General features: G+C 38.4%; 1 protein-coding gene across 1 annotated transcript in view; it reads right to left on the bottom strand.

Annotated features, from left to right (window-relative positions):
* Nucleotides 1–7,356: 7,356 nt before the first annotated feature.
* Nucleotides 7,357–22,371, bottom strand: part of LOC126092282 (vacuolar protein sorting-associated protein 16 homolog) — a 225,855-nt gene continuing 210,840 nt past the window's right edge. Inside the window, exons 14-16 of the mRNA XM_049907799.1 lie at nt 12,929–13,025; nt 11,709–11,812; nt 7,357–7,984 (exon numbers count right to left, since the gene is read on the bottom strand). Coding sequence (XP_049763756.1) covers nt 7,840–7,984; nt 11,709–11,812; nt 12,929–13,025 — 346 coding nt within the window. The 3' untranslated portion in view covers nt 7,357–7,839. The remainder of the gene's footprint in view (nt 7,985–11,708; nt 11,813–12,928; nt 13,026–22,371) is intronic.

Below are 22,371 nucleotides of genomic sequence, written 5' to 3'. Positions count from 1 at the left end.
ATCCATTAATACGATTTGCCTGAACTGTTGTCTACCAATTCAAGAAAATAGTTTCCTCGGCACCCTGTATTAGATGAGTGGGTCAAACAAAAATTGGCAATGAGGATGGGATCAACCGTCAGCTTGGTGCTTCCATGTACCTCATTTCAGGTCCAGATGGATTGCAGCACCAACATCACAATCATCTTCACCACTGTCATGTGCACGGTGATCCTTCTGTCTCTCTTCCCCAGATTCAGGGGTCCTGAGAACACTGCGGCCACAGCAGCTGGCAGAGAGTGTCATCACAACATCGCAGGCTGACTCCATGGAGACAGATCCTTCACCTCCTCTTGTCCTACCGAAGGAGCTGGACCCACCCACGTCGCAGCAGCTGACACCTTCTACATCTGGTTATTGGCCTCAGGGGGTGGACATCTACCCTTCTGGTCGTTTTCCGGGGGATGATTCTGCCAGAGCAAAGGCCGGATGGCGGGGAACGACCAGAAGCTTGACGTCCCTTGCAGCCACAGCTTCTGATCCAGCAAAGCATCCACACGCCTGCTCCTCCCCCCCCCCCCCCCCCCCCCCCCCATTGTTGTGCTCCCTACACGACGACGGTCCGTCGCTTTGGAGGAAGGAATGTTCCGGAATAACGACAAGCACCAGCATGACAATCAAGAACAGAAGAGAAGAGAGGGCTGTGAGATGACATCAGCCAACAGTAGGATGACGAACCCCTCTCTAGGACGACACCAACAGAGGAGTGGCCTCTACACAAAGAGAATATAAGCGCTGCACAGCCTAGCCATGACCGGAGTGGAAGACAAGCCATCATACAGATGCTACAGCAGTGACATGAACTGTATTGTTTTGCTTTCAATGGAATTGTATATACCAACGGGCACTGATTATCTACATGTCGCCATTTGCTTGCAACATACCTTTGTGGATCCACAGAGTTAAGTGTTGTCGATTTAAAATAGCATAATAATCTTCATTAATACGATCTGCTTGAATTATTGCGTAGCAATCCAAGAAAACAGCTTCCTACGCACCTTATATTAGACAAGTGGGCCGAACGCAAAAAACTGAGGAAGTTATTCCTCGACAGTTACTTATAGACCGTAGAACAACTTCTATTACTGTAATGTGCACAAGGCGGTGAGTAGGAATTACTAACTCCAGTCTTAGAACTGTTCAGAGCGTAACTAAATATATAAACTAACTTGCAATGTGAATGTAAAAGACTCATTCCACATCATTACGATCTATCAAGCAAAATGATCCATGGAATATGCAACAATAACTAATATATATCTACCAAAGTACATAAGTACATATTATAGCTGAAAGATCATAAAATGAAATGCCTGGAAAAAGAAAAAAAAAACTGTTCTTTACTTCGAAAATGAAACTGCATAAAAAAAAGAGTCTCATGCATATTATTTTATTTATTACTTACTATGATACATTTTAATCTTGTTTATTTGCCAAGCAATGGCGGTTTCAATGGTAACTAAGTAATCTGTCTTGTACACTCGCTTCATAGCTGCTTCCTAAAGGCATGGTGCTGTGTCCATCTTCTAAACCAATTATTTCTAAAGGTTCACCCAAGTTGAATCCATGTGGTTCAAGAAGAAAGTTTTGCAGAACACAGCATGCTCAAATTATTACTGCACAGAAGTCCTCTTTCACATTTTGTGTGATGAAATATTCGCTATTTTATTGTCATTTCCTAACTGGCTCGCACATGCACAAGGCTCTTGCCAGTTGTCAGAGAACATCAGCCAAATGGTTCAATCGCATTTCCAGCGATTCAATTGCACAACTCGGTCACACAATAGCCACGCCTTGCAACAACTGAACCACGCTGTTGAATCGCTAAGACTGAGTCATCAGTGTAAAAGCAGCCTTAAAAAGGCATGCGGTGAGCAGCGCATTTGTCTCAATCTGAAGGCATATTAAAATTCAGCTGACGCATAGACAGCTCAGATAGATAGTAGCATGTGGTGGTGCATCTCATGTGAATGCTGAGACTATAGCGTTCTAGAACAATGAAACGAGTGCAAAGTCCCCATGCAAACCACAGACTCCATAATTATTTACTGAAGTGCGACTGATGTCTCAAAAAGGTTCATCCATCCAGTTTCACAAGACACCTACTATGTGAATGAAGACAGAGGCTTCAGGTGAATTTTAACTTACACATCAAAATTAAAATTTATGTTGGCACAGTTCTAAGTTGCCAGTTCATACGGTTGTCATGGGGATCTTCCTCATGCAGCTATCTAGCTCATTCATTAACCACAGTGTGTCAAATCGAGATGGCTATCTAACATATCACCAAAAGACATTTTGCGTTCCGCATTTCAACCCGTAAAATTCAGTTAAAATTATGTGGCGAGAGTCCAGCAATACGTACCATCTCAACAATGGACCGCCAGTAATAGTCCAGTCAGGGAAGATTGAAAAAGGTCAACTGAGGAAAAATTCATGTAGTCGCAAATTTTTGTATAGTAGTAGGGGGAGTGTCCGCTGCTGGTGGTCTTGCGGTAGCGTTCTCACTTCCCGAGCACGGGGTTCTGGGTTCGATTCCCAGTGGGGTCTGGGATTTTCACCTGCCCCGAGATGACTGGATGCTGTTGTCATCTTCATCATCATCATTCATCCCCATTACAGTTGGAGGAAGGCAACGGCAAACCACCTCCATTAGGACCTTGCCTAGTACAGCGGTGCGGGTCTCCTGCACTTCTCCATGCTCTGTCAAGAAGCATGGGACCTCATTTCCAGTAGGGGGAGTCATGAACAACATATTGAAAATCCTGACCAGTGGAGTCTCATTGTGGGCATGGGAGGGGGGGGGGGGGGGTGTAGATTCAAATGTAATGTTTTTTGTTTGTTTTTCTTGAATATCTCAAACACCAAATCCTCTAGAGAAAATGTTTTCCAGTATAAAATTAAACTACTTTACATTTCCTACAAAAAAAGGTCTTATTCATTTTTTTCTCCACGATTAATAGTTTCCACTTTGCAGGGAACAGAAACATAGCAGATTATTAAAAATAGTGTTACAGTGGCATAAAATTAACATTTACTGTTAAATAAAGTATGTTAAAACAAATATGAAATATGCATACCACATCTAAATGCAATAGAACTGTGTTAAATGACAAATTTCGTTCTAGTGTTGTAACACGGTAGAAGGGGTGTGTGCAGGTTACATAGGTGAGAGAATGTAGGTTGACAGATTGTGGTCATGCACTTACCTTCTTCATAGGTCTGCAAACTGAAGAGCAAGCAGAGAATTCCCTACACTCTCAACTGCTAAAAAAGTTATACCGACCTATTATGCAGTTTGACCCATTATGCATCTCACAAAAACTGGTATAACACACTTAAATATAGCATGGCCATTTTCTTCATTCAGTCTACTTCAGTGTCATCTGAGCAAACTGTAGCTGGTTTTCTTTGTCCTCAGAAAATAATAAATAACTGTCATGACTGATTTTTGGGGCAGTGAAGAGGCTGTCCTTGTGAACAGATATTGAATTTGTATACTGCAGTCATATTCACTTTGTGCTGGGTGTTAGAACTGTAGCTTGACGATGGCTGGGAACCTGATAAGTCTGTTATTGCGCTACAGCCAACTGATCATTTTTCAAGAGGAAACTAGTGTCCGGACATTTATAGTTTTGGCAATGAGGGACATCAGAGTCTGAGAATGGTGGCAACCTTATTAGTGATACAGCGCATCAGTCAGTGGTATAAAGTGGTTTTATGGATTGCACCTGCAGAATGCCTAGTATGTTCAACAAGAGAAAAATTACAATTTTTGTGATGTGGGTCATCTTATGTAGAGAATGTTATGGGTATGGTGATCAGTTAGTGTTCCACATTTTGACAGGAAGCCCATCCAAGGCATCACACAGTGTAATACATTTTAAAAAAGGATTCAAAATTTGATTACAGAGAGTACATCACTCCTGTGGGGACTGTCACACGTGATGATCAAGTATGGCTGCATGTTTGTTTCAGCTAGGACTCTTGCGATAAGATCCTTCTCTGATGTTACAGGAGTAACAACATGTGGTTTTCATAGGCCTCAACAGAAGATGATCAAGAGGTGTTTGATCTGGTGATCGATGGACATGGAATTGGCCTATGTCTACCAGTCCGTAAACTGGGGTATAGAATCCAGGTGGTGCCACACATTTGCACCAAAATGTGCTAGAGTAGGAAAATTTCTATGAGAAAAATGATGTATATCGGTCCCTTTCGGTTGGCATTAGATGTGCTCAATGATATTATCACACATTATCCCAGCCCATACTTTTCTGACTACGCCTGTTTTGGTTACTTCTAACCAATTTTGCTCTCAAGATTTTCCTGTAGCAAACACATATGTTGTGCAAGTTCACAACGCTCTCTCTACTGAACACATATTCAGAGGTAAAGTGTGCAAATTACAGGTCAAAAAAGTGTTTTCTCCTCAAGTTTCAAACTTCTCAGTTTTATTAAAAGCAGGACAGTGGGACATGCAGTCACAGAGTTGTAAATTCTGCAGTCCAGTTGACAAAACAGCATAATAACTTGTCAAACTGGGGAAATGAGACCACCTATTCAGTACTAGGCTGTTAAGTCATTCTATTTGCCAGTATGAATGTTGTTTCGGTAGGTATCCCAGTTTCATCTAATTGAATGCTGACCATAAATTACACTTGTAATGTAGCTTTCAAAACATATTAGCCTGACTTATTACACCCATCAGCATTAAAAAACAGTAGTCATGAAAATCACAAATGAAAAATCCAGGATGGAATATAACAGTATTATGAAAAGGAAATTTGCTACTCACTTTCCTTTTCATAATATTGTAGTCATGAAATTAATACACTAAATTAATTAACATGATTAGATGTTATGTTCCCTGAGCAATAAAATGTTGTATATGACATCAAAGTTAAATGAGTATATTTTATTTTTTGTTTCTCTATTTTGAGGAGTATCAGTCAATGGCAGTTACTGTTAAATATTTTTGTTGATATCTAACATGACTTCCTTAACCAACCTAATTTTTCACCTGTTTAATATTTTTCCCATGGCAGCACACCTTGAATAATCAAGTAATATTTTTGAGCATCAATCAAACATTGATAGTATATTAATAACATTTTCTATCTTTATTCCCAAATTCATTGGAGGGAAGGATGACTAGCACTTATCCATGGCAAAGTTATCAGATATAAACTATTTCAAAACAAATAACATGTCATTCATCTTAATCAGTTTAGGGAAGTCAAGGAAACCCTAAAACTGGTTAGCTAGATTGAGATTTGAACCACCATTTAGTGTCTTACCGCTGCAGCACCTCACTTGGTAAGCTTGCTCAATATGCTGCATTTAATTATATGAAGACATAATTTCAGATCGTTAAATCAAAAAGGCAGTGTTCATATTTGGATACAAAGCATTTACGTATGTGATCACGTAATGCCAGGTGTTGAAACAAAAAATTCGGCATCCATATTCACATCAATAATACAGAAATATGTACTTCGTGTACACTAATAAAATATGCTTGCCTTTTAAGTATCATCACAATCTACCTTCAAACAAATATTGAGTGGATTACTATGTAAATATATGATAAAACAATCACTTTTTGTACTTTGGTTTCAAAGTTAGTTCTTGAGACATGACACATTGATCTCACTGAATCTGTTATATCAAAAATTCAATTTTATATGTATGTCTCCTTTCTGCAAAGATTTGCATAGTCCAAGTAGGACAATAAGCAGACCAAGACTATTGTGTTCACCCCATAGCATCACTGAACTCCCATAATGCATCACAGTAGGATATGCATATTCAAAATGCCAGGCTTCTGCTGACATTTTTAAAATTTAAACATGTCTATAGCTGGGAATAACCTGACTAACAAAACATTCTCCCCATTGTTGTTGTATACAGTTTGAATGCTCATTACTCCAGTTTCATCATTTCAAGGCAATGCATGGTGTCATCAATAGTTCTGATATAGGCACTCTACCACAAATGTTTGGCACAGAGATTCACATTTGATAGGTTTTGGTAATATAGCGTCTTGTCTATGTATATTCATTTCAGATGCCATTTCTTTGTACCTCCTTCCACAATTCACTTTAAAGTCCTTATGTTTCTTTAAGTCCAACCTTCAGCCACTGTGGTGAATTATAGATGATACTTTTCCTTATTTAATGCAGGCAGTCATTGCACACCACACAATACTACTCCCAACAACAATTATGGTGGTGGCAGTTTTCATTCCTGAGGCTCAAACAATGGATATTCCAATTGTACCTCTTTCTTAATCTAGAAGATAAGCCATAACGAAGTTTAATATATTTTGCATCCAACTTCTATCACTGATACTAATAGCCTGATGTGTATGGACTCTCACTAATTAGCAAGCTTCAGCATGAGATGATGAGATTACACAACTGGGTTCCTTTGAGTACTGTTACTGATATTAGGGTCAGTACATATGGTGCACTCCACCCAGAAGGTTGGAATTTGATTATGACAGTGTATGAAAATTAATGAACTATAGCAATGCATTTTACTGTTGACTGTATTTTGTATTTTACTACTGACAGCAGTGATGAAGGATGGATTTTATTTAATTTGATGTTATTGTAAAAACATTGCCATACAAACTGCTGTAATATATGATACCTGGTAATGATAAGCTGATTGAAACTGGTAGTTAATAAAGATTTTTTCACTAGCAGTTCTTGGAGTTCCTAATACATGATATTTTTCAAATGTAGGTAAGGCTGAAAACAGATTGCTTTTAAAATAAAGGCAACAGTTTACAATGTACAAAATAAACAAATCCACTACTGATGAAGTCATCTGAGTTGGAGCACTAGCTAACACAAGACAAGGAATTGGAAGAAAAATAGCTGTGTTCCTTCCAGAAGAATTATCTACATCTTGGAATAGTAGTCACCTTCAGTGATTCTGGACATGTCATGGAAACATCCAGACTCCTGAAATAAGAATCATGAATCCACAGCAAGCTACATGTGGATCTTCAACAACATCTGAAATGGCATCCACATTGCAGATATCATTAAACATAAAGTTCTCATTCTTTTTTCCCCCACACATGAAGAAGAAATGGAAGACAAACGTTTAAAAAAAATAAAAATAATGACAAAAGAATTTTTGCTTGCGTTTACAGAAAAAATAAAATGTGTTAATCTGAAATACTTAAAAGGAAACAGTGGACTAACAGAGGAGGTAAGTTCAAACGTGCCTAAGATAAACAGTTTACTATATGAAGTGCTTACATTAACAATCAGAAAAAAATGCAATGACTGATATTACATCTTTTTATAAAAACTGAAAAATGTTTATTTCAAGTCTGAGACTGCCAGAAGCTAGAAACTTTTACATATATATACAACACATATATAAATACATTCACAAAAACTGTGCTTTAATAAATGTTGCTTACAAGCTATAGGAACAAGGAAATGTTGGCAGAACATTGTAGGGAATCACAATTTGCATTTACTCACTGTCAGAATATTGTAAGTGGAATTATCACCTTGCTGTTGGGGAGAGAACATAAAAAGTGTCTAATTTTTGCTAAAAAATTTTATCACAGTAGGTTGATTCTGGGTCATGTTGCTGAGCTCCAGAATTAGATCATTCACTTGTATTTTTCACCACACTCTAATAGTTACCCTCCAATTTCTTTCTTACTCTACCTCGATGCATATATACTGCATCAACAAACATTCTATAATATTCTTGAACAACTGAAAAATATTCCTTGGAGTAGCAATAGGCAATGTTTTTATTCTTCTTTCATTTTTTGTTTGCAAGCTGTGACACAAGTACATTTATTTTGTCAGACAGTGTTCTGTCAGATGTCTGGCAATGATTCTGAATGTACAAGAGACCTTGTACATCTTTCTGCTCAAACGCTATGCGTGATGCTTCTTCAAATAACCTGGTGAAATGAGGAAAAATGTATTAATTAACATTCACAAGGGCACAAAAAACCAGAAAGACTGAATTATATTTGTTACAGTGAATAATTTGATAGCCATAAAAGATTTAATCTGAAAAAATTAAATGCATGTTGTTGTTGTAGTACCTGATAAAGGTCACTGTAAACAAAATTACTCCATGAGCTATTAATACCAAGTGTCTATTTTATCATATACATTTCTGATTTAATTCCGTTTGAAATATGGCGAAGGTCCTAACAAGGGTTCTACAGACTGACAGTATCCTCCCACCTTTAACATGGGTAATCTTTCTATGCTCTCTACACTCTCATGCACCGCAACTAACTAGTTACTGGACACAATGAATCTCACATATCACTTAAGAAAGAAGCAAAAGTACTGGCTTTTTTTTTAAATTTAAGGATTGTTTTTCTATTTATAAGCAAGGAAATCAAAACTCCTTCAAACTTCTGCCATCTGACACAATGCAACAGTTTCAATTAGGGATGTTCAATAATCATTGTTATTTACAAAATATCAATGTTGGGCATTGTAACACTGATGTTTCAATGCTGATACTGAAGTCTTCGAAACACCATAATGTTTATGTTAAAGACCAAATATAAACCCTTCAGTGTTAGGGCACTTGCTACAATGTCAGTAATTATTTTTAATTATTTAAACAAATATTTTTCTGAACATGGCCCACAATAACATCAGTGGAGTGGTTAAAGCAGTAGAAATAGTATTTTGAAGAAAATGTCATACATTTCTCCATATACTGAATTTAGTAGCAAAACATCTATGGAAAAGCCAGGCAAACTCCTGACTTGATTACTGATGTGAAAAGGATTTTAATGTGATCTAAACAAAGTACAGCAGCAAGTGAGGAGCTGAAAAGTGAATGAGGGTCAGACTAATTCAAGAAATATCCACCAGATGAATACAACGCTACACACGACTAAACAACTTTTCTGGCAGCTGTTAGCAATGATGAAAAATGTCATTGATATACTAGTGCACCAAGCCATTTTAACAGCCACATGTATTGTAACTATGGAAGATGATTGGCCATTTTGCAGTCTACAGAACTGGCTACTCATGAAAATTGTATAGATAAGTATGTTGCAGGCAGTAATGTAATCCCCATAACTTTCAGTACTGATTCTCAAAATGTCTGACTTCCAACAAATGCAGACTGCTGGAGACAATCTCAAGGGGAACACCACAACCGAAATCAAAACGCACTTTTTACCAACTGAACATATTAACATATAATCCACATCAACAATTCTCAATCCTAAATTCAAGAAGATGTTTTGTATGTTCAAAGGCAATCAAAACCATCACAGATTCGCTTGCAGAGGTTGAAACAACTATCAGTTAGCATGTATACATTGATACATGACAGAAAAACAAAGAAATAAAATTTTATTTTTGGAGTAAACTTTATAAAACAGCACAAGAAAAGAATAATTTATGAACAGTGGAAGAAAAACATCAGTTATTATCTGAAAGATTGCCTTACAGATCTTAAACATGATCCATTAGAAGTACGGAAACACATCATCGGTACCACCTCCCGAAGCTACAAAACCTTGCACTGAAGTATTTGAGCTGTATAGCTACATCATCAGCTTCTGAAGGCTGTTCTCAAAAACAGGATGCAGGCTCTGTCAAGAATACAATAGACTTAGGGGGAAATTTCTTTCAAAAAACGTTATTTTTCCAGTCTGTATACAAAAAGCAGCAGGACGCGTAACTTTAATTATTGCCGTATTTATTGCTCAATAAACATTGTATTAGATGTATTTTTATTTACATCAATGTTAAAAACACTTATGTTTATCGGTCAATTATTATTGAACATCTGTGTTAGACATCGATGATGAAACTGGGATCAGCAAATTTGCCAACAATGCATGTCCCTAATCTAAATATGCTTAGCAGTTACAATGAGATAACAAAAGTATGGGATACCTCCTAACACCACGCTGGACCTCCTTTTGTCTGGCACAATGCAGCAACTCAACATGGAATGGACTCAACAAGTCACTGGAAGTCCCCTGGAGACATATCGAGTCAAGCTGCCTCTACAGCCATCCATAACTGCAGAAGTGTTGTCAGTGCAGGATTTTGTGCACAAACTGACCTCTTGATGCCACACATAGTGAGACTGGTTGATAGCCTGAATCCTGATCTTTTTTTTTTGTTAACAAAGCAAACAAACTCTGTCTGAATCGTCCTTTAAGGCCCAACAGTACTGACTGACCACAATGTCATCCTCAGCTGTAGGCGTCACTGGATGACAGCTGTTGTCAGTTCTCATGACTGGCTTTTTGGTTAACAACTGATGCATAATCACAAATAGGTGCTGCGGGCTGTTGTGGTGCAACAAGCTGTACCCACTTTTGCAAAAGACAATGCTTTTTTTCCTCTGACTGTGCCATACAAACATTTAGAATCTGTGTGAAATTGCAGTTTGTAAATAAATCTGGCAAACAAATGACTATGGTTTATTTTGAATCTCCCCACACGTTCCACCTGTTCCACCTGAGTTATTTATTAATCACCTTTGTTGCAACCATCATTCTCTGCACATATAAACACCAACCAGCTGACCACTCACATGAATGGCCAGAATCAAATTTTTATCAACAGTGAACATGATCACAAAGTTGTCAAGTTTGCTGTCCAGCACAGCACAACTGAGTCACATTTTCTCAATCCCTTGTCCCTCTTTTTTCATCCCACCAAAGAATAGCTTTTCAAAAATTGCACAGCTGGAAAAGGGTGTAGTGCTGCTGGTACACTCCATTATCTCACAACCCACCACGATAACATTTATTTTATTTTCTCATATTTTGTAAGTGTCTTTCTTTACTGTCTTATCCTCCGGAATGTGAGTACTCCCTATCTTCACTTGAAAATGGATTTCACCTTCCTCTCCCATTTCTATGCAGTTTCATTACCACTGAACATTATTCTGCTACATTTCCTTATCCTAGATTTCATGTCTTATCAACTTCCTTAGCCAAAACCAATGAGTGACTTTACACAACAAAAACTAAGAAATTATCTGAAATGTGTAAAGTTATTAGTTTCATTACAGATATTTTGACTTAAATAATGATTTATATTTTCAAGTTATCTATCTGTTTATCAGATCTATGCAAATTTCGAACACCATATGATTATCTTTTGCATAACAGTGCCTGTATTGAGGTATCCCCAGCCTCTTTACAATTATATTATTTCTTATGTAAACACAGCTTCCCCTTATTTTATCATCAATGAAGCTTTGGTTTTTTTTAAACATTTTGTTGACTCTGAGGTAGCTATAAAAAGCTGAAAATTTATGGAACATCCAAATCACAACAATTATGATAGAATTTGAACAACATTCTTCACTAAATAAATTACCCTGTGCCATCTTAGTACGTACTATTTGAATGATTAAAAAAAAAAAAATCCAAATGACTTCTTTCTCCTCATAGTAATCTAGCCCTGTGTTTCCCCTCCCCTATCCCCTCCAATGATTTCATTCATTATTACTGAACCCAATTGCTTTAAACCTTTGACAAAAATAAAACACTAAATTATACATTAGGTTATCAATATCTGAAGGACTTAATGTCACAGAGGCAGAAAACATATTCAAACAGAACTAAAACTTTAAACAAATACTCAACACAAAACCACTGAAAAGTACTGGATACTCACTTAGCCTTCACATAATACTTAACCTTCAGTTCATCCCTCACTTTTGGTAAATACTTCTGTGCTTCATGGATATTATTATGCTTCAGACAGACTTCCACAAATGGCTGAAATGGATTAATAGAAACACCCAATGAAATTAACTGTACAGATTTGTCTTAGGTCAAAAATTTATGTTTTTATTAGTATGGCTAATAACAAGAAATTACTGCAAGCAAATTGAAATACATGGCTACTATGAACAATTTTTTCACTTTCAAAGTTCTATATTTTCCAAAGTATTTGATCTACTAATATGACTGACGCATTAACACAACCGTAAACTCACCCAATTTGCATTGTGCCCACCAGATAGTATTGCAAGCGAAGTGCCTTGACAAAATGACACCTAAGAGGATGAACATTTCACCTCCAAGCTCATATTCAGTGGTGAAGCAACATTCCATTTATCTGGAAAGGTTAATTGCCAAAATTTGAGGAAATGGGACACTGAAAATCATCATGAAATTATAGTGCATGAATGAGATGTGCCAAAGATTAATGTTTCCTGTGCAACGTAATAGAATGCCCACCAAGGAAACTGGAATGGCCACTAGTGGGTGACAGGGACCATGTTGACTACCACTGTCACAGACGAAGTTGTATGGGTCATTTTTCTTCTGCGAGAAGACTGTGATGAGTATGTCTTGTCTTGATATGTCGCAGTTGTGTTTGTTTTCATGACTGACTGCTGATTTTGAGAATTTCATCTTTCAACAAGACAGGGCACTGCCTCACTGGAGCATCAATGTTCATCACTACCTAAATGAAGGACATCCACAATACTGGATTGTGTGTAGTGGTAAAGTCGATGCAGCTCTGTCCCCTAACACTTTGTTAAGTTTTTCTTTGAAGGTACATTAAGGACCATGGTTGTGTGCCCCCACTGCCAAGAACACTGGAACAGCTCAGAGAACCTATTAGTGTTGCTGTGCTGACCATTGACATGGTTTTGCTACATAAGGAAGGGACAAACTTGACTACCATTTGGACATGTGTTGTGTAACCAGAAGGGCACTCATAGAACATCTGTACAGTGCAAATGCAAACTTGGTAGGTTTATAGTTCTAGTCATGTATGAATAATATTTGCACATGTTATACTTTGGAAAATAAAGAGCTCTGAAATGAATGAATCATTTATAGTTGCCCTGTATGTTTGACAAAAACAAATTAAGTACTCACTTCATGACCTGCTGGAGATTTCTTGACTTTTGACAACTTCTCTAACTCAGTCCAGTTACCAAGCTCAGCAAGGCTGAGTATTCGCAACCAACAATAACTGCAACAAAAAACAACACACAACTCAACTTTCCATTACTCATCATGTTCCGTGATGAAACTTATGAAAGAAGTAGTGTAATATAAACACATGGCAATAGTCTGAACCACATGAACAACTCTGAGGGAACATTAGTTTCTCAAAACCATAGGTTCCAGCATCTAACAATTGAGAGGAAACAGTTGTAGAGAATGAGACCAATTAGAATTAAGCTGAACAGCAAATCTTGACAATAGTCTAACATAAAAACAATATGATAGGGAATACTATACTGTCCTGGCTACACCTACACCGAACTACGTACTGACAGTCTTCACTGCACAAGAGAAGCTGACTCTTAGACTGACTAGAAGATTTTGGGACTGATGAATTATGTGGCTTGACAAATATCATCAGGCCACCATTTTCTGGGTGTTTCCTTATTGTTCAAATACAGCTAGTTCCTTGACCCCTGTAAATCAGCTTTGTCTACCACCCATCTTAACAGCCTCCTTACAGGTACTGTTGTTTGTAGCAACCTGCACCACATGGAATGATTATCACTGAATGAAGAGCCACCTGAATTTCTAATTCAGCCATGTCATGTACAGTTGACAAACAAAGTGAGAGGTCAATTGTGGATGATGACTCAGGGTGTGTAAAAGTTCACTTAGGCACTGTTTAAACTACTATTGTCTTTCAGTTGAGTCCCTCAATGCACAACTTCTATGCAGGTGTGCCTTAAGTATCGCATCATGCATTGAAAACTCCCATTATAATAACCATTAGGAGTAGTCGTTTAATTAGGTCAGTGGACCATTCATATCAAGAATTTCATATAGCAATAAGTACACAATGATATTTAGTGAAGTGTCCGTAACAGGAATAACTGCTTACAAACTAGTTATTTATAGAATGAATTTTGCATAAGATTTAATCATAAATAATGCCACTCTGGCCTTCTGACTTTCATCACTGAGGACATCTTTTCTTTGAGGAGAGAAACTTTTCAACACTAGGGGATCAGATGACTTCAAATTAGTTTACTGGAGACATACCTACAAACGTTTTTCACTTCCATGTGTAGCCAGATTCCATTAATTTTCCACTGAAGCAAGGAAGTCATTCTAACAACAATTATTTCTTTCATTTATTGTTTTCTTTTCAGGATCAATTCTACATCAGTTTCTGTAAAAGAGGGGCAACTTGGAGGCCTGTACAGTAAGTAATATGTACATTTTATATTCATCCAGAAAGAAGTGTAGTGTTGCCCTTTTTCCCTGTTTACAGAGATATATTTGCAGCTTCAGATACAGCATTTCTGCTAACTTCAGTCAAGGGTGTCCTATACCGTGCTTGGGTTTTAGTTTACTGAATATTGTAACAAATGAAGCTGGAACTACCGAGGACTGCAGTTTCCTTGCTTATGAATATGGATTTCATTTTGTGGTCTTTAACTCTTGTACTTTCTTCTCTGCATCACAGACTGGGCAAGTTTTGCTCCAAACTGCAAAATGGTGACGTCCCTTCACAAGGTAACATGCCATACATCCAACTAACTGACAATGGATTTGGAAAACACAGATGGAGTTGTAACAAGGAATCCATTGAGAGCAAGGTCGAAAAGGCCAATGATGTTTATGGCAGTTGATGCCCCACATACTGTCTACCTCTAGCATGCAACCACAACATTGGCTGTTAATGACAACAGGGGGCAGGACTGGAGGTATCCAAGAGTTAGCATAGAAAGAGGAATGGAGCATAGTTGAACCGCTTAGTTGACGAGTAACTCACAACTTTGCTACAATGCTAGAAGTGTTGATACAAATCAGAGTAATAGCAACAATAAACAAAGCAAACATTGCACTGTATTATATCTACAACATCAGTTGCCGAAGTTGACATTCCGTCAGAATGGAATCCAGTGAATTTTGCAGAGTGAGAAAGAATTGGCTGATGAAATATTAGCATTTCTGCAAGACGAGTCAGTGGAACTTGTGGCGTCATTTACATTCGATGTGTGGACAATGTACATGAAGAGTACAATGATGATGATGATACAGTACTTGAGCCAAACATCCCTTCCCCAGTGAAACACAGTAAAGAACACTCGATGTTCAAGGAGCAGGTGCTAAACATAATTACATACATGGAAGATCATCCGCAGTACAATAAAAAACAATTATGAACAGATTTTGAGTAAGTGCAGATTTTGTGGATAAGGAAAACTACAAATTTTCAAGGGGGGACAACGCGCACTTGTTACAAAATCTGGTGTATGCACATTTCAAGGATTCTCGATACAGTTTACAGGATGTGGATGATAATGACCTACTACATTGTGCATATCAAACTATGTCCAACATAGATTACACTGATTTCAAGGGAAGCAGTAGATTGTTGTGTAACTTCAACCAGTGTTTCAGAATTTAAACATGTAAGATAACAAAATTTCAAACAAAGTGTCAAATTGACAATGCACAGCAAACTGCAGAATTGGCCCAAAAATTTGTAGATGAGATAAACAAACTTATCCTATCATTTAGTAAGGAATTTGTTTTCAACTCTGAATAATTGGGATTTGAATAGGAAATGCATATGGAAGGAACCCTGGAAATTTGAGGTACCAAGAGAGTTGTATCGAGATCAACTAACATCAATGCCATAATGCAGTCACAAACAATTATGTCAGCTGTTCATCTGCATGGTAAACAGGCTGGAAAGTTATTTATTGTGCTGTGAGAAGCTGGAGGTGCTCTGTCCCCCTTTGATTCTTTCTCATGTGCATTATCTTGCAGGGCACTAGGAAATATTTGTGTCACAGCAAGCAAAAGTGGGAAAATGGATGTAAGAGAACTAAAACTATGGTATGAGCACTGCTTTTCTCCAATAGCTGGTCAAAATAGCTTGCTTTTACTTGATTTCTCATCTGCTATAAAAATCATACTCTGTTAAAGCAAACCACCCCTCCTGAAAAGTGTCTGACATTGCAGTTCATACCATATGGAACCACCAGACAAATTCAGCCTCTGGATGATTCTTTTTTCTGTGCCTATAAAACAAATTATCACACTATCTGCAGCTATGCCTTAATGGACAGTCAGTTTCACAATAAGCTCTGTGACAGACTGTTCCGCATTCGGTTGCATACCATCACATTCCATCAGTTCTCATCAGCCTGTTACACCAAAATGATTCCATGTGCATTCTTTACGAGTGGATACATAGCTGAATGTCGTGCATAGTTTGTAACTCCCAAGGAGTCTACCTCTGATGCACATGGTGTGAACCTTTGTGATCACCATGGTGTGTCATTTTTCATTTAGTGTTCATGGTGCATGTTAATGTTTTGTTTTGAACATTTCTTAAATGTCAATGATGCCCATTTTATGAAGTGTGATACATATATTCCATAGAAGATTGATCTCTGCACCTCACGCACACTCATTTTATATCACCCTCCTGATGCACATGGTGAGTCCACAGAAGCTAATATTTTTCATGTCAAAATTGTTCACACAAGACTTTCAAATGAGCCTTACTGAAGACTGAACTTGCACACACTCAAGGGGCTCCTTCTAAGTTGCAGTACTTTGAATTTGCATTTTTGTCAGTATTTTCCTGATCGCTTACAGGTCAGTGTGCAGGGAGTGACTGCTTACAGGATAAGGGGGAGGGGGGGGGGGGAGTGGTGTATGAGGAAAGTCTCCATCTGCTTCATAGTGTCAATACTGCACATATACTACACATTCCATGTAGAGCGTCAGTTCAAAAGTAGAAATGATTCTCAAAACTTAAATGTTTCATATATGTGCCTTATCGACATGTTCATTTTCAATAATGGTATTTATTGGTACAAATCCTGTGTTATTTTCAGAAGCTGTATTTGGTGACACTGTGGACTGTTTTGTTCGTGTGACACAACATATCAATAAGAAAACTCCACAAATCATCTGCCAACAATGCAAGAGCATTTTGCACAGTAAGAAAATGTTCTATAGGCACATTTCACTGGGATAGTCTTAAACTGATATCAGAGAATGTGGCAGTCATTTCCCATTTTCCTACACCAAAGAATGTAAAGGACATGCAGGTTTTTATGGACAAAATTACAATGATAGCCCATCCATTGAATTGACTGCAGATAGCATTGGGGCCGTTTTATTGCATAACTACCCAAACTGTTCAGAACAGCCTATCATGTTTGCCTCTAAGACGCTCTCTCACCCACGGCCACCCACAGAAATTTATCCAAGAGAAGGCAAGATTCCAAAAGTCCCTCTTTTCAGACACCTGATTAGTTGGGAACATGTCATGCCCAAAGAAATGAATTTGACAAGAAGTACATGAAACTCATTGCAGCTTAAGCATTTGACAGTTATCCAATCAAAATTATGGAAGGTACATTACCGCTGTACTTTACACATAACCCCATTTTATTTGTACAACTAAAGTATACATTTATATATTGTTAACATGAATATGAATATTTGAAAATGACCATCAAACTGGTCAGTAGCACCAACTCTTAACAGCCTACAATTCAATAAAAATGATCTTCGTTTCTCTAGTTTGGTATGTTATTGTGTAGACATGTCAAATGGACTACAAACACATGTTAGCTGTCAGACAGGATTGCACCCCATACAGTTCAAGAACTGTGCAGTTCAAGAAGATCAGAACACCTCTTCAACCTTGATATTTCACCATTTTTTCTTCTTATCAGGTGCAGAAGTTGTATTTCTTCTGTATTCAGACTTGTACACAAAGTATAGTTTACCAACAGTAACGCTTGACTGTGTTCACACGCTAATATAATTGCTTGACCATGAAAACTGAATGAAGTCTCAGCAAGCCCTGATGAATCAAATTCAAAATTACTGTTGAGATTAAGATGTGCACAAGTGAATGGGCTGTTCTTGCAGGGATTGGTGACACATGTTTGGCTGGTATAATGCAGCCATACTTGTACTGTGGTAAGTGCTGGGACTGTTCCTTTTTGTAGCTTCTTAAGGACCATACTAAGAAATGACAGAGAAAAGTTTGGGTATCCTGTTTTGGCAATGTTCTGTAAAGATTCAAAGCCCGCAAGATTTCAAAACAATGCTGATATTGCTGCCACAACAAGAAAATGGTATAATTTCCTATTAACAACCTGAAAAATAAACAATAGAGTATTTAATGAAGCCACTGTCTTGCTCATTGCATGTGATTGAGTATAATCGCTGTGTCCACTTCATCCTCTCTTGTACTAGCCAGGGTGGTTCAGGCCATATAGCTGATTCAAAGGGGGCAATGATCTTGTAATCCCACTGAAGTATCAGTGGGTCATCAATATATAACTGTGCATATGTCTGCTAAAGTTGCTAGGCATGGCACAGAAGGATAAATCTGCCAGTACCATGTCACTTGGAAAAACACCTGCAGCAGATTTAAAGGCTGCCGTGGACTGCCATGGTCTCACTTGTCAACTAGCTGATGTTTACATCAAGATCTCCATTACACGTATTGATGATGACCTTGTGTTATGTGGTTTTCTGCTGGACTGTGACTTGGACTTCACTGTTACATACAACCATAGGGAATTACTTGTCTGCCTACTGTGGTACTGTTTTTGTACACCACTCCACTGACCACTGTTCTTTCAGTGAACAAACTGATGGCACTTGATTACACCGATAGATGGTTCATATTCGAGTGTTTCCCAGTCAAAACTACAAACAGTGTTTTCATGTACAAACTTATGAGTCATTCAACAAACATCCAGAGTACTGTATCAACCAAGAGATATACATCTTCAGAAGTCTTTCTTTCCATATATTTTCAGAATAGTCAGGAACTATTAATTTCTGTGATTTGTTTGTACATAATTGGGTTTAATAAAATCTGTGTTGTTGAAAAAGACAGCTTGCAATAAAAGCCACCTTTTACAAAGCATCACATTCTCAACATATTTCTGATACTAGCATATGACAGATGTAACTGAATTAATTCTGACCTGCCCTTCAAACACTTAGCACATTTTTGACATAACTAGCTATGACAAAAATTTCATCCAGCAATTGAGTTTGGCTAGAAATGTCTTTCATATTAAGTACAGCAACAAATAAAATTATGTCCCTCCCTAAAAAAACTCACACTCTTTTGGGCATCCACAGTTTGTTGAAGTCTTATCACATGACAATAGTTTTAATGTCTACATAATGTAGTATATGGCACCATTTTACCTATTTACAGAACTCTTTTAGGTAGCCTGATGAGATTCAGATTAAAAATTGGAGTTCTCCAATAGTAATTACAGTAAAAATTGCCTATGACAGACACACCTATGTAAAACCACATCAAATAGGTGAAAAACTTGGCCATCTCATAATCCGTATTTCAAGCAAACCTACAGCACTACTTGTAATGTCTGAAATGGATGGTTATGATGACAAATGAGTGTAAAGGAATATAACATCAATCGCAACAAGGTCTAGTAACATACTACTCCATTTGCTGTTCATTTCACATATAGTAAGCAAGAAGAACAACTGCTGTTATGGCTCTATAACATAAAACATTCTTGTATGGTCCTTTTCCGCTTTTTAATATTTCTTAGATGTTTTGTGATTCTGTGGAAAGTGGTTTTCTAATGGCTTGTTTTGTTTTGGTAACTTCTTAGATTCCCTATTTTATAAAGTGGGACACAGAACATTTGTTCCACTGGCAGCACAGGATGGAAGCCAATCTTATCTCCTTTACACTTTATGTGAGTAATGCCTGGTCACCAGTTTCCTGGTACATTCTTGTTTTTGAATGACTTCTTACCCATAATTGTAATTTATTGTTCCCATCCTTACAATACATGCTAGAAAATGGAACTGTATTATTCCAAAACTGATGGCAAATAATAAAATTTAACTGATCCAACAACTGATGCAGTTTTCTTCATTCTGTGAGAACCTCTATAATATGTCACATTACTCTGATTTTTGCATCATGGTTATTTCACAATATGCATGTGGAAGGAAGTAACATGATAACTGACTCTTCTTGGAGCATATTCTCTTGGAATTCAAACAGTCATTCTCTCTGTGATGCACAACACCTCTCTTGGAGCATATACCCCTGGAGTTTGATAAGCACCTCAATGACACTCTTTGCTTACTACTTGAATCTGCTCTTCTTTGGATCTTTATCATCCCCTCGTATGATTTTCACACTTCTGGGCAGTACTCAAGAAACAATAAAATAAATGTTTTGTAAGGAAGTTCATCTGGGAGGAAATAATTTTCTTTGGGATTATTCTAATTAATCTCAGCCTGGTACAACAAAGGAAAAGACAGATTGCTACTTACCATAAAGAAGACACATTAAGTTGCAGACAGGTGCAATTAAATAACACTTACACAAAGTTTTCAGTCACTGCCTTCAGTAGCAAAAGAGAAACAGAAAAACACACACTATTCCTACACACAAGCAAGCACACCTCACACGCATGACCACCAACTCCAGCAATTCCGGCCAGATTGTGACTATCATGTGGGATGGCAGTAGCAATCTGGAGGGAGTGGAGAAGGGGAAAGGGAAGGGAAAGGGGAACGGGAAGGGGAAGGGGTAGCAGTGTACAGGTGGGGGACAGAGGAGCACTGTCTGGCAGTGTGTGCAGGGATTAGAATGCCAATAGGCACAGTGTCAGGAGGTTGTGGGACAAGGAGTTGGGGAAAAAAGGAGAGAAAAAGAGAGGAGCAGGGAAAAATAGGTGGGTGTGTAGGCAGAGGGCAGCAAACAAAGAGGTTGGGAGACAAGAAGGAGGAGAAGATGATAGGTAGGGCAGAGAGGGTGGAAACTGTTGGGTGGAAGATGTGGGGACAATATGTTACGGTAAGCTGAGACTGAGATAATTACAAGAGCAGAGAATGTGTTGCACGGATAACTCCCACCTGCACAGATCAGGAAAGCTGAGGGTGGACGGGAGGATCCAGATGGCTCGGATAGTGAACCACTCATTGAAATCCAGTATATTATGCTCAGCTGCATGATGAGCGACACGGGGGCGGTCTGCCTTGCTCTTGGCCACAGTTTAGCGGTGGCCGTTCATCCTGGTGGACAGCTGTGCAATGGTTGCAGCAGAGCTGGTAAATGACAAGGCTGCTTCCACAGGTGGCTGGCCCCTGATGGGGTAGGATAAACTTGTGGCTGGACTGGAACAGGAAGTGCTGGCTGGGTGGACTGGGCAGGTCTTGCACCTCGGTCTTCCACAGGGATATCATTCTTGGGTGGGCGATGGAACACCACTTTAGAAGGGGTGGGAAGGATCTCAAGTAGGATGTCCCTTATTTCAGGGCATGATGATAGGTAATCAAAGACCTGACGAAGAATGTGGTTCAGTTGTTCCAGTCCAAGGTGGCACTGGGTGACAAAGGGGCAATCCTTTGTGGCCATTTCTTGGGGGTGGTGGGAGGACAGGGAGTGTGAGGAGAAATGGCACAGGAGATCTGTTTGTAGACTAAGTATGGGGGTAGTACCTGTCTGTGAAGGCCTTGGTGAGACTCTCAATATACTGAGCAAGGTAGTTCTTGTCGCAGCAGATACACCATCCATGGATGGCCAGCCTGTATGGGAGAATTTTTTTTTTTTGTGTGTGTGGAAGGGATGACAGCTGTTGAAGTGCAGGTACCGTTGGAGGTTGATGGGTTTAATGTGGATAGAGGTGTGGATGGAGCCATTAGAGAGGAGGAAGTCAATGTCTACAAAGGTGGCACACTGGGTTGTAGAGGACCAGGTGAAGCAGATGGGAGAAAAGGTGTTGAGGTTGTTAAGGAACGGAGTCCAGAGTCCAGATCATGAAGATATCATCAATGAACTTGATCTAGACAAAGGATATGGCATTTTAGATGGCTAGGAAAGTTTCCTCTAGATGGCCCATAAACAGGCTGGCATATAAGGGTGCCGTGGATTTGTTTGTATACCTTTCCTGGAAAGGACAAGTACTTGTGGGCTAGGATAAAGTTAGCAAGGTGTATGAGAATGAGGTAGGGGGTTTGGAATCTGAAGCACACTGCGAAAGGTAGCAGGGTTGCCAAAAGTTTCCCCAAGTGAAGTTCCCTGATATTTCCCTGATTTCCAGACAAGTTTTAGCATTTTTCCCTGACAAATTTTGAGATCTCTAGGGCAAGTAGACACATAAGTTGACAAAAAAATGTAAGGACTTCTGTACTTCTAAATGTGTGAGCAAAAATCTTAAGTATTAAAATCAACATCTTTTGTAATGAACAGTTTTTAGATGGAGAAAGCAAGGCAAATGATATGTCTGTTTCATTAAGGCTACTGATGTTATTTTACTTCAATAAAGTGAAACACATTTGGTGACAAAAATATGAAT

Source organism: Schistocerca cancellata, chromosome 7 (genome assembly GCF_023864275.1).
Source record: "Schistocerca cancellata isolate TAMUIC-IGC-003103 chromosome 7, iqSchCanc2.1, whole genome shotgun sequence".
NCBI classification, from domain to species: Eukaryota; Metazoa; Arthropoda; class Insecta; order Orthoptera; family Acrididae; genus Schistocerca; species Schistocerca cancellata.
The sequence above is the reverse complement of the archived record's forward strand: the minus strand, read 5'-3'. Positions and strand labels throughout refer to the sequence as shown.